Genomic DNA, 14,980 nt, shown 5'->3' on the forward strand with positions numbered 1-14,980 from the left:
TGGAGAGAAGGAGGGATGGGGTCAAGACCCCATCTGCAGCCTGTAACCATCAATAGGGAGTGTGTAGAGGTGGTTCAGACCTATAAGAACCTGGGTCTATCTACAGCTGGATTACTGGTTGGCTAATATAGACTCAGTGTACAAGAAAGGTCAGAGCCAACTCTGCTTCTAGTGTCTCTTCTATACTGTGGTGTGCTGGGGACATAGCACTGAGAGAAAGGGCACCTCACAGAAGGACAAGGTGATACGGAGGACTGGCTCTGTAGAAGGGGCAGAGGTGGAGTCCCTGACACTGGGCGAAGGATGTGACAGATGTTCAGATGTTTCACCAAAGTGGTGGCTTTGGCTCCAACAAAGACAAGGCCACTAGTCAGACAGATTTGATTACTGCTGACGCGGCGAGTTTGACACGTCACGAAAAAGATCAATTTTATTTGTCAATTTTATTTTCAATTTTCTTTTAAACACAGATTTAATAAATAAAGCACATCTGATGGGGTACACCATGCAAACATTACTTTCTACAACATAAAATATGTTTTTGAACCAGCTCGCCATCTTTTTATTCCAGAAGTGGCTTACTTGGGCACATACATGATCATGACTCTGTGACTGCCCATTACGTTTACCTGTACACAATATACGGCATGTATCCATATACACATATGAATGAATAATTAGGATTAATACTGTCCTAAAACCCCCTTTAGACATTTTTTTTCAAGCTGGGAAAAAATATGTCTACCGTGAGTGATGGACAGAGTAAGAATAGTGATGGAGGTGCAGAGAGAGTGGATGTGCAATAGGAGGGCTTGAAGGTAAAGAGAATATCGGCAGCATCAAGTGGAAATATCTGGCCCTGAACAGCAAGTAGTTGGAGAATCAGTGAGTCAAAAGCACACATTTTTAGCTTAAGCCCACCTGTATTTAATTACATTTGATTGTTTAGAAGTCATATTATTAACTGCTGTTGCAATATACACTTAAAATGTCAAATTATACAATGATGGACAAAATGTGGACAAAAAAACATTTTGTGCATTTAGCAGATGTAAAAACCTAATATTGTCAAATAAACCCAATGAGAAAAAAGAAAGACAACACAAGTATTATCTCCAACACTGTGAGAGTTGACTGTATTATGTGAATTCTGTCAATGAGTGGTGGTTGTGTTGTTACAACAGAGTAGTTGTTATTCCCATTTTGGGCAGATTTTAAGGGTACAGAACGTAGATTAATCTTCAAGGATTAACTTAAGGGCTTTTGATCCTAAGTGCAACAAAAACAATCTTTTGAACACTAAATTGCAACAATTTCTGCATCTACCACAGTTTACTTGGCATGATTTAGGAGCACCAGGTGAGATAACGGTATGAAATGCAAGGCTTTAATTTAATTTAATTTAATCCATCATTACCACTGCCAATGGTGTTTCTGTGTACGCACTCATACAATCAGATATAAACAACAAAAACCAACAAAAAAAGTAAAATAAAAATAATTACGTGGGAGATGAACATGTACACAATTATTATTTATTGAAAACAAGTGGTCAGATATCTGACATCACTGTGCAAGCTTTGTATTTTCCTTCTGATCAAATTGTGTTCGAGTGTCTTCTTGACTTCAAGAAAATTAACATGAAAGAGAAAGCCTGAAAACTGTTCTTCCAGCTCATCTTTCTGTTCAGGTCCATCTATCCATCAGTGGAAGCCAAGTCATGGTTGGGGAAATAAGGTGAGTGTTGTGCAGGACCATGGGGATGGGACAGTCATTTAACGACTGAGTTTTCTTTGTTCAGTGCATTTCTCTGCTTCTCACCAAATCTTTCAACTGCTCTGGGAAGGATGGGAGGAAAACAAATAACAACAACAATTATTTATGCTTGATTTTTATTTTTCTAGTCAACTGGCAAAATTTACTCGTCTGTGACAAATACCTGTTTCTCTTATTTCTCCTTGTGAAGAGCTTCTATGAAGGCTTCTAGTTTCTCTTGGATCTCACGAACTTTCTCTGCAAAAACACAAAAAGCCATGGTCAAGAAAACACAAAAGTCCGCATGAAATAATGTCCACAAAATGTTTCAATTAAATCAAAATTAATTTCTATACTTTATCATTGCAAACCAAAAAATGTGCAGATGTCAGTTTGACCTCTGAAATGAGTAGGTCTTACTACTATCTAAGACTTCACAGCTTAAACAATTGCTCAATGCTCTAATGTAAACAGTATATAAATCCACATTAACGATTATCATTGTTTGCACCCAAAAAACTGAAGGCCTTTACTTTGTTGGATGGTAGTTTCAAAGTAGGTGGAGGATGGATATTTGAATTTATAATACAGCTCCTTAACCTGTATTTTTGCAGGTAGAAATGTCCTCACATTTTTCACCAAAACACCAGATCGTGATGAAACCTTGTGTACCCTCTCCCAGTTTAGCTCGGACCACATCAAAGCTCTTACCCTCCCTTTTTATAGTATGTACCTCCTGGGCACATTGTTAATGGACAGAACGAGACACCATAACAACATTTCACAAGAAAGGGGGAATCTAATGTAGAAACATTTACTCTTCTTTTCATGATTAAACTCCTATTGTTCAGAGACTGCATAAGAGGAGCAATCCTTCCACCCGACATGTACAGTCACACGAGATGAGCGAGCCATCTAAAGCAGTGTTAATCTCTAATTAAACAGTGGCTGAAGGAAGTCTGTAGGGCAAGCAAAGAAAAGGAACCCGGCTTGCAATGCCAGCTGTACCTCTAGCTTCCCTGTTACCCTCACTAATCTGTCTGGATCTCCCCCAAGCACAAACTCAAACACCAGCTCTGAACAACAAACCAGCACTGCTCTATCTTGATCAATCAGCAACATGAGATCCATAGGCAAACTATTGTCATTTGTTTTCCTAGGAGGAGGCCCGCTGAAAACACAACTTTAAAAGACTCGTCCATTTTCAGGATGATAAATCATTGTGGCCTGGACCTCAGAGAAACTGAGTCTTAAGTGTCCATTTCAGGTCAGCACAAAGGTGATAACTGTGTGCGTGATTTGGAGTGAAACTAAATATCATTCGCAGCCCCCCCTTTGATGGGAGCCTGGCTGAAGATGTATCTCTATCTTGATGGATGGAGGTACACCCCGTTTCCATTCTGAAACACTGGAGAAGCTGAGAAGATCTGAATAACCCAACAAAAAATATAACACGCACACAAGTAGGCAGAAATGAAGGAGACTGACAGAAAGCTTAGCAGGGAAGACACATAGACATAACCTCCCTAACATCTTGAAAACCAGCAAGAGCAGAACAGTCATGCCACCTCCACTGCTTTTCACCTTCCTACACATTTACCACTGGCAGATGGCAGGAAAAAAAATCCCCAGCCTTTGATACTTCGTTAACACACTCAGGCAAACTGGCAGGGCGTTAGGGGCAGATTTTAACACCTAATGGAGGCATTAAAGGGGTCTGTGGAGGGGCATGCTGACAAGTCACTGCAGCAGGTGTGGAGTTGAATGAAACATAACCCTGCGGTACACCATTCCGACACTCAACCCACCGCAGGGCACAGCTTTAGTTCAGCTAACAGAGTTCAACTACGTAGACTGTGAGCCCTGACCACAGGATAACATAACTCAATCCAAGCCAATCAGAGCAGGATTACCAACATCTGTCTCACCAGAAGAAAGAGACACAAGAGGGCGGGGGATCGAGGGGGGACTTGGTTTGGTGTGAGGAAAGGGGGGCAATCTGACTGTCAGACAATCAAAAACATAGGAAATCCCCTGGCTTCAGCTTCAAAGCTTACAACTAGGTTTAGACGTGGCTGATGATATGGTGCTCTATGGAGCCTCAGCTTTTCAAATATAGACCACAGGTCAAATATTTAAAATCCTGCCAACTGTCAGGCATAGGTGCTCTGCTCTGTTGAATCACTGAGGGCGTCAGTTGTGGAGAGGTTAGATAGGAGGGCTGGAGAACAGCAAAAGACACTGGTTTGATTTCCTGACTTGGCCGGGAAAGGTTACAATGGAAGGGTGAAAATCAACCTTCTTCAACCCCATCACACTGAACACAGATCAAATCGATGGCTGTACTGGGGAGCTCTTATTAATTCAAGTGAATATCCAGGTGTTATTCGTGCATAATAGGGGTGCAGAGCTACAGATTACTAAGCAGTTTGCCTTGACTATAGCAGTAAATGTAACTGACAGTTCTGTAGGTACCTCTGTATGTTTACAGTGCACCAGAGAACCAAAAGTGATGCACAACCTGCCTACCATTTATTTTGAAAAACGGTAAAATTATACATTGGCCAAAACTCTTATCTTAACAGTTAAGGCTATCAAATTTTGGCTTAAGCTTTATTAATACTTCTGCATTGATTATACAACTGCAGGTATGATGCTGACTACACATGCAATAACACAGACTACAATAACTGCAACGAGTCCAGAAGAGTCCTTGTCCAAGTCTTTTAACCAGCAGACAAGCACAGAAAATCCACCCTACTTCCGTCCAACTCAGTTAAGTGGTCATACACACCATATCCTCCCACATACTCTCTCTGTTCTGCATTGCCACAAAAAAACTAAACAAAAACACGTTCTGTACAAGTATTAATGTTCACAAATAAAGCCTTAATGGTGTACCAAAACATCAGCACTCATTTTAAGTATAAAAAGAAGAGTAGAAAAATAAATAAAAATCACGTCTGCATTGATTTAAAGGCAAAGACTACAGGCATGCAAAAGCTGATGAGTTTAAAGTTCTGAGTGGAAAGTGCGAATAGCCCCCCAAAAAAGGAAGCATTATACCAAAGCATTTAGAACCGAAGAAGCTACATGAATGAGTGATATCTTGAAGTATCTTCAAGAAAAACTACTAAATTACCAGCTGTAACCCTGATATAAATTCCACTTTGACTTTTACCTGTGCCTAATTACACGTACATTAACCACCCATCATGACATTTCGCATATAGACCAGAACACAAAAATAACCCTATCAACCAATCCTTTACAGCGAGATGAGCCCATGGCAGCTTTCAGGAGCCCAGGAGGCCACGGGTGAATGACAACCACATCTTTCAGAAATGCCAGTATTCTGTGGATAAAAACTGTGAGAAACAGATATTTAGTTCACTCAGCACCATCTGTTTGCAACCAAAAGACAGCAGTAACAGGAAGAAAAGGCCACAACCAAGCTTTCTTTTCTCTGTCCTGTGGAAATGCTACAAAAAAAAGAAAAAAAAAACAGTGGACAGAGTCACCATTGCTTGTTCCTCACTGAGCAGTGGGAATAGCAATCTAAAACTCCATTTAGGCGCCTGTTTACCAAAGAGATGAGCCCCAAAACACAGTCATTCAACCGCTCACCCCTTTATCTGGTCATGAATATTCCCATAATCCTCTGGCCTCTCTCCCAGAGGCCCTTTCTTTAAGATGCTTGGTGGCATGTAGGTTGCCAAGGGTGGAGGGACTCTGGCAGGCCGAAGAAAGAGAGGGGAGCCTTTTCCCCAAATCCTCTCTTTCAAGGCCTTCTCTCGGCTGATCTCCACATGAAATGATATCTCATTCACTCGCACTCTGTAGAGTCCCCTAAGCCTGCTATGGCCGAAGCACTGGTAGAAGGAGGACTGAGCCAGAAAGCCCTTAATTGACCTGTAATTAGACTGTGTGGCCCTGCTGGACAAGTAGCCAACACTGAAGAGAGGGAGAACAGAGGAGAGAAAAGATGAGAGGGAAAAGACAAGGAGGTCTGCAACTCAATTGAGTTCAATTTAAATTTATTTATATAGTATCAATAACAATACAAATCGTCTCCAGATGCTTTACAAAATCTGGGCTGAAACCTTCAGAGCTAACCTGAAGGCAACAGTAGCAAGGAAAAACTTTTTTACAGGAAGCTCATACCCAGCTCATATGAAAGGACCCATCATCATAAGGCCGACCAGGTAGAGACAGAAAAGAGAGAGAACAGCTTACTGTGAAGAAGAAAAAAATCACCTTCCTTAGACAGATGGCCACCCTCCTTCACTGGATGTGAAAGGGAGGGAACCATAAAGAAAGGGTGGCTGTTATGTATAAGTGGCAACAGGAAGATTTCAAAGCATGAAGTTTGCTGCCAAGGTTGAGGCTACTTTAGAATGCTCCTCTGAAATGTTCTACCAACAAGAGAGCAACAGTTCACGGCATGGTCACTAGAGAACCTGTGGTGAGGGGCTTGGGTCCTGTCCAAACCTGTCATCATTCACTTTCAGAAACTTTTTATATCGCACAACTGCCAAGGTTAAAATGTAGGTGTGGACAGTAAATGTTTAAATGCTTTGCTGTTTCCTTCTGTGAAAGCTGATCTCTTAATGTAACAAACAGAAAATCCTTTTTCGTCTGCATGCTGCTTGATTTGTCACCAAATCTGAATTGTCACGCTATAAAATCTGGCCCACTGGGGAGACATGGATGCAGAGAGAGCAGGAATGTTGACGGCAACAAACGCCATGTCATTGACAGACCAATGAATCAGCCCTTGAACTCAAGACTCTTATTTAGAAAACAGATACCTTGGAGAGAGCAGATTTAACTGGGGAGAGTTGTACTTAGGTCTAGATGAGTCAAAGCTTGGGGTCAGCCATGGGGCAGACTAAACAAAATAACAAAACAGCCAGCTAATAGCTGTGCAGTGTGATGCAAGTTTTACTGTCAAGCACTGCTTGCGCCTTTGAAGGGCCAGACATCAAGATATCAGTGTAGGACGTTGTAGAGATGTGCTGACAAAAGAAGACACCGGAAAAAAAGACAATGGATTTAGTTCTCAGTCGAATGGGTTTACCAGAAACATGCTAATGCAACAGAAAAGAAAAACAGACTACGTGGAACTTATCATCCAAATATGTATGTACATGTAACAGTAATCACCTATTCTTTAAAAATAGTGACGGCAAGTCTTCTCATGACTCACCTTTTGCACTCAGATGAAGAACTGTGCTGAGGCTAAGTGGCAATCAATCTTGAGAGCCCTCATGGGCTTGAGGATGTGGGGCAGACAAGTTGGGTTTAAACTTAGATGCTGACATAGGCCCTAAGAAAAACTCTGCTCTGCTGAATCAGCCACAGTTGTGCTCAAGGAACTCCATAATAAGGACACACAGATAAACAATACTGACTATCTTTCGATAACTATTTAGCTCAGTTTGTTCTTGATATGGCAACAACCTCAAACACGCCAATCAAGCACGGAGGCAGAAAGAAAGAAGACAGGCCAGAGATCCTCATCCTCCTGCTGCCCTAAGGGGAATAAGTGTTCCCAGCTGCTCAGGACGCCACACACCTTTACATACATATAAGAATTAGAGGGCAGCAAACACACCTGGAATTCCTTTATTCCTTTGAGTCACTAAAAAAGGCATGTTTAAGCCCACACAGGCTGAACTTACTCGATGTGGTGTTAAAAAAAAACAAAGTAATATATACACTCACTGGCCACTTTATTAGGTATGCTTTGCTAGTAAAAGGTTGGACCCACTTTTGCCTTCAGAACTGCCTTATTGTTCATGGCATCTTTTCAAAAGGTGTTGACATTATAGCATCACACAGTTGCTGCAGATTTGTCAGCTGCACATCTATGATGCGAATCTTCCATTCCACTTCATCCCAAAGGTACTCTATTGGATTGAGTTCAGGTGACTGTGGAGGCCATTAGATTACAGTTAACTCATTGTTCAAGGAACAGTTTGAGATGGTATAAGCTTTGTGACATGGTGCATTATCCTGCTGGAAGTAGCCGTCAGAAGATGGTACACTGTGGTCATAAAGGGAAGAACAAGATCAGTAACAATATTCAGGTAGGCTGTGGCATTTATACAATGCTCAGTTTGTACTGAGGGGCCCAAAGTGTGCCAAGAAGAAATCCCCCACACCATTACACCACCACCACCAGCCTGAACCATTGATACAATACAGGATGGATCCAAGCTTTAATGTTGTTTACACCAAATTCTGACCCTGCCATCCAAATGTTGCAGCTGAAATCGAGAATCCTCAGATCAGGCTATGTTTTTCCAATCTTTTATTGTCCAATCTTGGTGAGCCTGTGTGAACTGTCACAGTTTCCTGTTATCTTGTCTGACAGGAGTGGCACCCGGTGTGGTCTTTTGCTGCTGTAGCCCATCTTCTTCAAGGTGTTCCTTGGTTGTAACAAGTGGTTATTTGAGTTACTGTTGCCTTTCTGCCATCTCCAACCAGTCTGCGCATTCTCCTCTAACCTCTCACATCAACAAGGCATTTTGTCCACACAACTGCCGCTCACTGGATATTTTCTCCTTTTTGGACCATTCTCTGTAAACCCTAGAGATGGTTTTGCGTGAAAATCCCAGTACATCAGCAGTTTCTGAAATGCTCAGACCAGACCATCTGGCACCAACAACCATACCACATTCAAAGTCACTTGAATCACCTTCAGCAAGTTGTCTTGATTGCCTCTACATGCCTAAATGCATTGAATTGCAGCCATGTGATTTATCTGATTAGTTATTTGTGTTAACAAGCAACTGAACAGTTGTACCTAGTAAAGTGGCCAGTCTTCTACACCAGATGTAATGGGACATAAGTCTTGGAGATCACCAAAAAGTTTTATGGCAAAGCAAAGATGAGCCTTTATGTAAAGATGAGCCTATATGTTCTTTTTTCTCAGAAATGGGCATGCAGGCCTTTTTTCACAGTCTCTTTCTTTTGGTGGATGTTGCTATGGGGTCTTTTGTTACCTCTTGGACACTGTGCTCTTGGGGTAATCTTGGTTGGCCAGGGACTCTTGGGAAGGTTCACCATTGTTCTATGATTTTGCCATTTCTGGATAATGACTCTCACAAGCCAGGTTTACATGTAGACTTTTTTTCTCACTCTGATTGAAGGTTTCAGGTCAACTGTTTACATGTGCGGTGATCTATTCCAATCTTATGTTTATATGTACCACTACTTTTAATCGGAACAGCTGTTTTAAAGACATGCAACATGCACAGATCGATGAAAACATCACGTGACTGATCAAAGATGGAGGACTGCTATTTAATTTACAGTTTTATTATTAAAGCAACGGCTTGATTCGGAGTTTGTAGGTTTGTGGGGTCGTATCCATGCTTTCAACTGATTTGGGAAAAGGAAGATTACCCATGTGAAACCGATTAAAATTTCATTGGGTTTGGGCCTGTTTATTCTGATCGAGGTGTTTATCTGGAGCATTTTCAATGGGTTTGGGCTTCTAAACCAATTGTAATCGTAATGCTTGCTACCCAGCTACTGTGGCTCGTTGGAGTCCCAAAGCTTTAGAAATGGCTTTATAACCTTTTCCAGACTAGATGCAAATATATGTATATAAACTTCTAATCTCCTACTGAGTTTTCTTTCTTTATCACCACTTCCATCATTATCACCTCTTGATTAGTTGTCATCTAAAGCAAAGGTGAAGAAGATACTCATGTGTTGTGCGGGTGTCCAAAACAAATAGCTGACAAAATATCAAGAGGGGGTAATGCAGGATATGGCAAATTCAAAAACTATATTTAAGAACCTGAATGATCAAATAATTTGAACAGTATATAGGAAGCCATAAAACAAAAGTAACATGAAATCATTTATAACAGAGGACGGAAGTCTGCAGTCTTCTGCAGTCAACCATGATGATGATGAAAAAAATGTCTTTCATGCTCTGTTAATTATCTTCTTCACCAAGAAGTACAGCACAAAAAGATCTGACATAATATAAAATATTTAAAACATTTATCAATGCTTTGGGATATGTTGCAATAAGAAAGCAGTAAGTCCATTCATTTACTTTCACACAACAAAATAAGATGAAATGCAGAAAGAACTGACTCCTATTTGCCAATGTTATGACAACTCTGGATCTACTGTTGGTGTATTTGACACTCCCAAGGAGTAAACTTATCAGTTGGCAGTAACTCTGCAACTGGAGGGTTCCTCCTCTGTGGGAAAAAATAAACTTATATTGTAACATGACGAAGCCTTTATGTTTACAGAACCACACCAGTAACAAGTTTAGGTGAAGAAAGAAAATAACGATAGGCAGATTCTATGATGTTTCACAGATTAATTCAAGACAATGACGATTGTCAAGAGACTAACAAAACAAATGCCTTCTCAAAACGTGCCCTTAAAGCCACAAAGAAAAAGTGAACTAGCTATGTACGCGACCAATAGCATACCGACACTCTTTTCTCTCGAGGCACATGTGCACACAACACTTTAAGAAGATACGTCACCCCTTACAGCAGAGGAGAACAGAGGATCACTTCTCATTGAGCCCTCACTAATCACTGTGGAGGAAGCTGCTCAAAGGAGGACGAGGGGGAGGAGATGAAAGGAAACGAAGTGAGCGTGAGGCTGAGAGGGCATTCCGGTGAGCAAGCCCAGACAACCAGAGCTTTATTGTATTTTGCTTCCATGCGAGAAAAAGGAGAAAGTGACTGCATGTGCGAACGTGCAAACACTTCACACATTATCACTGTTTTCAGAGCACCTTCTGTTGACACTCTTCATTCCTTAACCCTCAAATAACCTCCCTACACAAAAGCTGAGATCCATAATTTTCCCCACATTGTTGCATTCATGGGTGCCAACAAGTAAAGACGATGAACTAATTGTAAAAGGTTGTGCTGGATCTTTCATCTGGATCTTTCTTGTGTCAGTAATGTAAGTGTGATACAAATGTTCTTGCTTTTGGTGTCCAAAAATGAATTTTAGTATGATCAGCTTAAAGTTGATGAGAATCACGCCTTGTCAACAGGGACAAGAAGGGAGTGATAGCTGGGAACTGCTACCTCCAGATATGAGCCATGTCATGTGACAGAGGAAGAAGAGGGAGAAAAAAAAAGAAAAAGAAAAGAATCGACTGCTATTATTTAAACAGCATTTTTTGCAACAGTTTGAGTGAAGCTGTGGGTCAGGAGCATGGATTCACAGTCATGGTAATAAACGGGTAAACTCAAATGTAATATTGCACTAGTTTAAAAATGGTAAACTTGATCCTAATATAACCATCTAATCCCCACCAGCACCTTCTCTAAAAAGAGGTGGGGCTCTAATGCATTATAAAGGATAGATGTCTTGATTGTACTTATCTGTTGACAAAACTAAAAAGTGCTTTGCTGATTTTTGTTGATGAATGTAAAGTGTAACAATATAATTTATGATAATAAACAGTTCATAAAACAGCAGTGTGTCTGGAAACACTCTGGTATATTGCACTTTCTCAAACCAAGAGCCACATAATTTTTTTCCAGTATAACACACACACACACACACACACACACGAAGCACAGTTTCTATGAGGGCCAATGAAGCAGCCAAGTGACAGCCCAGTGGTCTCCTAAGAGGCCTGTGCTTGCACATTAGGCCTGGGCTCTGCTCCAGAGACGGCACTGTGCCATACAGCTGGTCTGGCACACGCTGACAAACACACACAGCTCCTTGCAGTGTACACTGTACCATTCATTAACGGTGCTTTCACGTTCTCGCTCACTGACGCACGCACCTGACCTGTATTAGTAACCTGAGCAATGCGGGGCCTGAATGCGAGTAGGGGTAAATAGGGCTTAACAGCTGACTGCCCCTGGGACTGCCTTTGTTAAGTGTGTTTATCTTTTCTCTTTTCTCCTGTCTCCCATCTCTCCCTCTTCCCCTCCTCTCTTTCTTAACTTTGAGGAAAGGTTGTCAGGTTAAGGTGGGCTCTCCTTCCAGAATTGTCATTCTTTTTCTTTCCTTCTGTCAAGGAAAAGAACGGCACAACAAGGTCAGTTGGACAGAAACTGACAGAGGAAGCAAAGCAGTGGCAGAAAGATTGAGGGTGATGAGGAGAAATTAAAAAAACAAAGAAAAAATCTCCTTCGATCAAGGAATTAGTTTCTGACCTGTAGTTCAGACCGCAGTTTGGACCTGGGGCAACATGACCTGTTGTGTTAAAAAGGTCTGAAGAATGAAGTGAGAGCAGCATCTCTGAAGAAAGATGATTTCATAATACACGCAGTACAATCTGTTTTCCGTTTTGCCCTGCCCGACTAGGAAGTTGTGTATGTCCTAGTAACTGTTCTAAACCTCTTATTTCAATAATTGCACTAAAAGTTACCTGCCAATAGCTGAACTGTCCTTCTTTAAAAGACCACTTTTCTGGAGTCAGGCCACAGTGGCTAACCATGGAATTGCAGTGCCTCACTGGGAAGGATAATTAAAAATGACTAAAGCTAAAACCTACACCAACACTCAAGACAAAGCACCACAAATTAGACACATTTTCATAGAAAACTGCCAGTGTGAATTTTCTGGTTGAAATAAAACCGTTTGTGCTTTAAGACATGTCACCAAGTAGGCCCATCAGCTATGAAGTTGAGTCTAGACTGATGGATCCACACACCCACGCCCACACACTCAGGTCTGGGCTGCATTACACAGAAACCCCCGCGTGAAGTGTAAAGACAGCTAATGAGCCAGATCCTCTACTCAACCACTAACTCAACCTGACAGACTGACAAAGCTAAAACAGTCGCAGATTTTTCTTGGTCAAAAATAAAAGTCTGATATCACCATACAATTCCAGCTAATTTGGATTCGAGCACGTTGAGAGGTATACTTCAAGGATATGGCAATATTGCTCTTAAGAGTGATAAAATGAGTGTTTATCATTGAAGATATCTGAAGTTTTTGTGGGCCATTTTATGAAATTACTGCAGAATCTGCAGCATGGAACAAGTGGAGAAAAAGGCAGCGAATCTCTCCCACCATGCAGGAGGAGGAATGTTGTTCTATGTCACAAGGACTGAGGAGACAAACTGTATTAGATGCTTTTAATATATTTTCCTTAGCTTTTGTTTAATTTCCTAACACTTCTAATTTAAACAACCCTTACACATTATAAAACGTGTAAGCCCCAACTCCTGGTTGCTTTTTGCTGGTTCAGATACAAAGCCTGAAGCTTACTCTGTGGTACAGATAATAGAACTGTTACAAATAAACAAAGTGAAAAACTGAGCTTGCCAAGTTACCAGGTTCCCATGCTTGGACCCCACCAGCCTATGAGAGTGTATATGAATTCACAGGTGTGGTTCTACTGGGACCTGAAGGATCCCGTGACTGATTCCAATCACATTCCCACATCTATTAGTGAGGGGAGTCTTTGTATGAGGGAAGTGAAAATGTCATGCCTGTTTAGAAAAGTTTGGGATTGACTTGCATATAAGGCCAGGCAGGTCTGGGCATTCTTGACAGTGTATGGAATGGGGAGAGGACTCTGTGTTCACACCTCTCCTCTGGGCTTTTTCCCAAACTCCTCTGCATAGGAAATGGAACAATGAAATGAAAATTAAATGAAAACAGCCTGTGCAAAGAAAAAAATAGTCTGACTGTGCATGCATATAGTGATATTTAAAGGGATACGCCACCCCTATGTGAAATTTAATCACTCACTGTGTTCCCCAGAGTTGGATAAGTGAGATATCTAAGTTTTTAAATCAGTCAAGGCAGCGCAGCTGTTAGCTTTAGTTTAGGAAGAAAAGTTAATTAACCATCAATTAGACCCTGAATATAAAATATATAATATAAAAGCAAAGAATATCAATCAGCAGAGAGAAGATAGAATGACATCACTCAGAAGAAGGGAAGTCACCACAAACTGAATCATAACATAGCCTCACCCTTGTCCAAGAAATTTTTAAGTTTAAAAATATATATATTAAATTTATCCATTCAAAAATGTGTTTTGGTCATTTATAATTATCTTAGACATCTTCACCTTCACAGGAGGATGTACTGTACTGCTGAGTCTGAAACTAGAAGTTTTAAAATTCAACTGTTAAAATTAGAAAATTTCTCTGATCTCAGTTGAAATCTGATTTGCAACAGCAGGAGCACATTTAACCTAACAAGTGTGATTTGGAAACATGAAGCCTACATTGTACAAAAACTGAGAAATATTTCTTGGCATAAATGAGGAAATTGTGGCATGTGTTGATTCCACTTTGGGGAAGTTGTGTCAGTGTGTGCTCCTTTGAAAACATTAACTATTATTATGTGTGTGTGTATTATACAGAATTCCATAATGGCAGCAAACCTTGTATGCCACATTGTGAATACGTACTTTGCTTAGCAAGCAGAGATTCACCGAACAGGACCAAAACTAGAGACACCTCATTGTACCAGCTTTTAAAACCAGACTGGTGAAGATTAGAAACTTCTATACAAACAGTACAAACTATCTCCTGTTCAAAACTAGAGGAATTCCTGTACTGCTGAATCTATTTTCAGGGTAAACACAAGAATCTCAAAGTTAATTTCAATAGCTTTTTAAGACTTTTTCAAGACCTTCTCAATATTTTTTAATACTTCCACACCGCTTCGAATTGTAGCCGTTTAATTATCTTAATTCACTTATTCACTTAACGTGTATGTAGTATATTGTGTTTTTCCTGTTAAATAGTATGTATGGTGCCGAGTGCCTGTACATTGCTGCTGCAACTGTGAAATTTCCCAGTTTGGGATTAATAAAGCATCTATCTATTTACATCACTGACACCTTTAAATTAACAGTTTTAGTTTATGAGAAAGTCTATAGACTACTATCATACAAAGAAAATAGGCTGGGAGAACAAATCAAAGGCAAAGTTTGAACACATGTTTAGTGTATAAACACTCAAAGCAGTGTTGTCAGTAGGGCTGTCAATTATTCCATCAATTAAATGAGTAATCGGATAAGAAATACTTTACCTTGCTAAAGAGCAAAACAAACAGAAGAAAAAAGGCTTTCTTAAAATTAACAACTACTTGCTTTCCTTGTTAAAAATTACATTTTTATTGCACAGGGCGCTCCCTGGGCTTTCGATACGTTCTCTGAATTTCCAGAGTTCTGGCGCTCTGGAGAGACAATTTAGGAACATACCCATGGTAGTCCAGTTTTTATGTTACCGGTTCATCT

General features: G+C 40.5%; 1 protein-coding gene across 5 annotated transcripts in view; it reads right to left on the reverse strand.

Annotated features, from left to right (window-relative positions):
• Nucleotides 1–424: 424 nt before the first annotated feature.
• opa1 (OPA1 mitochondrial dynamin like GTPase) overlaps nucleotides 425–14,980 on the reverse strand; it is a 38,076-nt gene continuing 23,520 nt past the window's right edge. For 4 of the 5 annotated variants that reach the window (XM_047586983.1, XM_047586981.1, XM_047586982.1 and 1 more), the window contains 2 exons: nucleotides 1,940–2,013; nucleotides 425–1,838 (listed from right to left, as the gene is read on the reverse strand). In XM_047586983.1, coding sequence (XP_047442939.1) covers nucleotides 1,949–2,013 — 65 coding nt within the window. In that variant the 3' untranslated portion in view covers nucleotides 425–1,838; nucleotides 1,940–1,948. The remainder of the gene's footprint in view (nucleotides 1,839–1,939; nucleotides 2,014–14,980) is intronic. The other variant, XM_047586980.1, reaches the window with a different exon arrangement.

Source organism: Mugil cephalus, chromosome 6 (assembly GCF_022458985.1).
Source record: "Mugil cephalus isolate CIBA_MC_2020 chromosome 6, CIBA_Mcephalus_1.1, whole genome shotgun sequence".
Taxonomy (NCBI): Eukaryota; Metazoa; Chordata; class Actinopteri; order Mugiliformes; family Mugilidae; genus Mugil; species Mugil cephalus.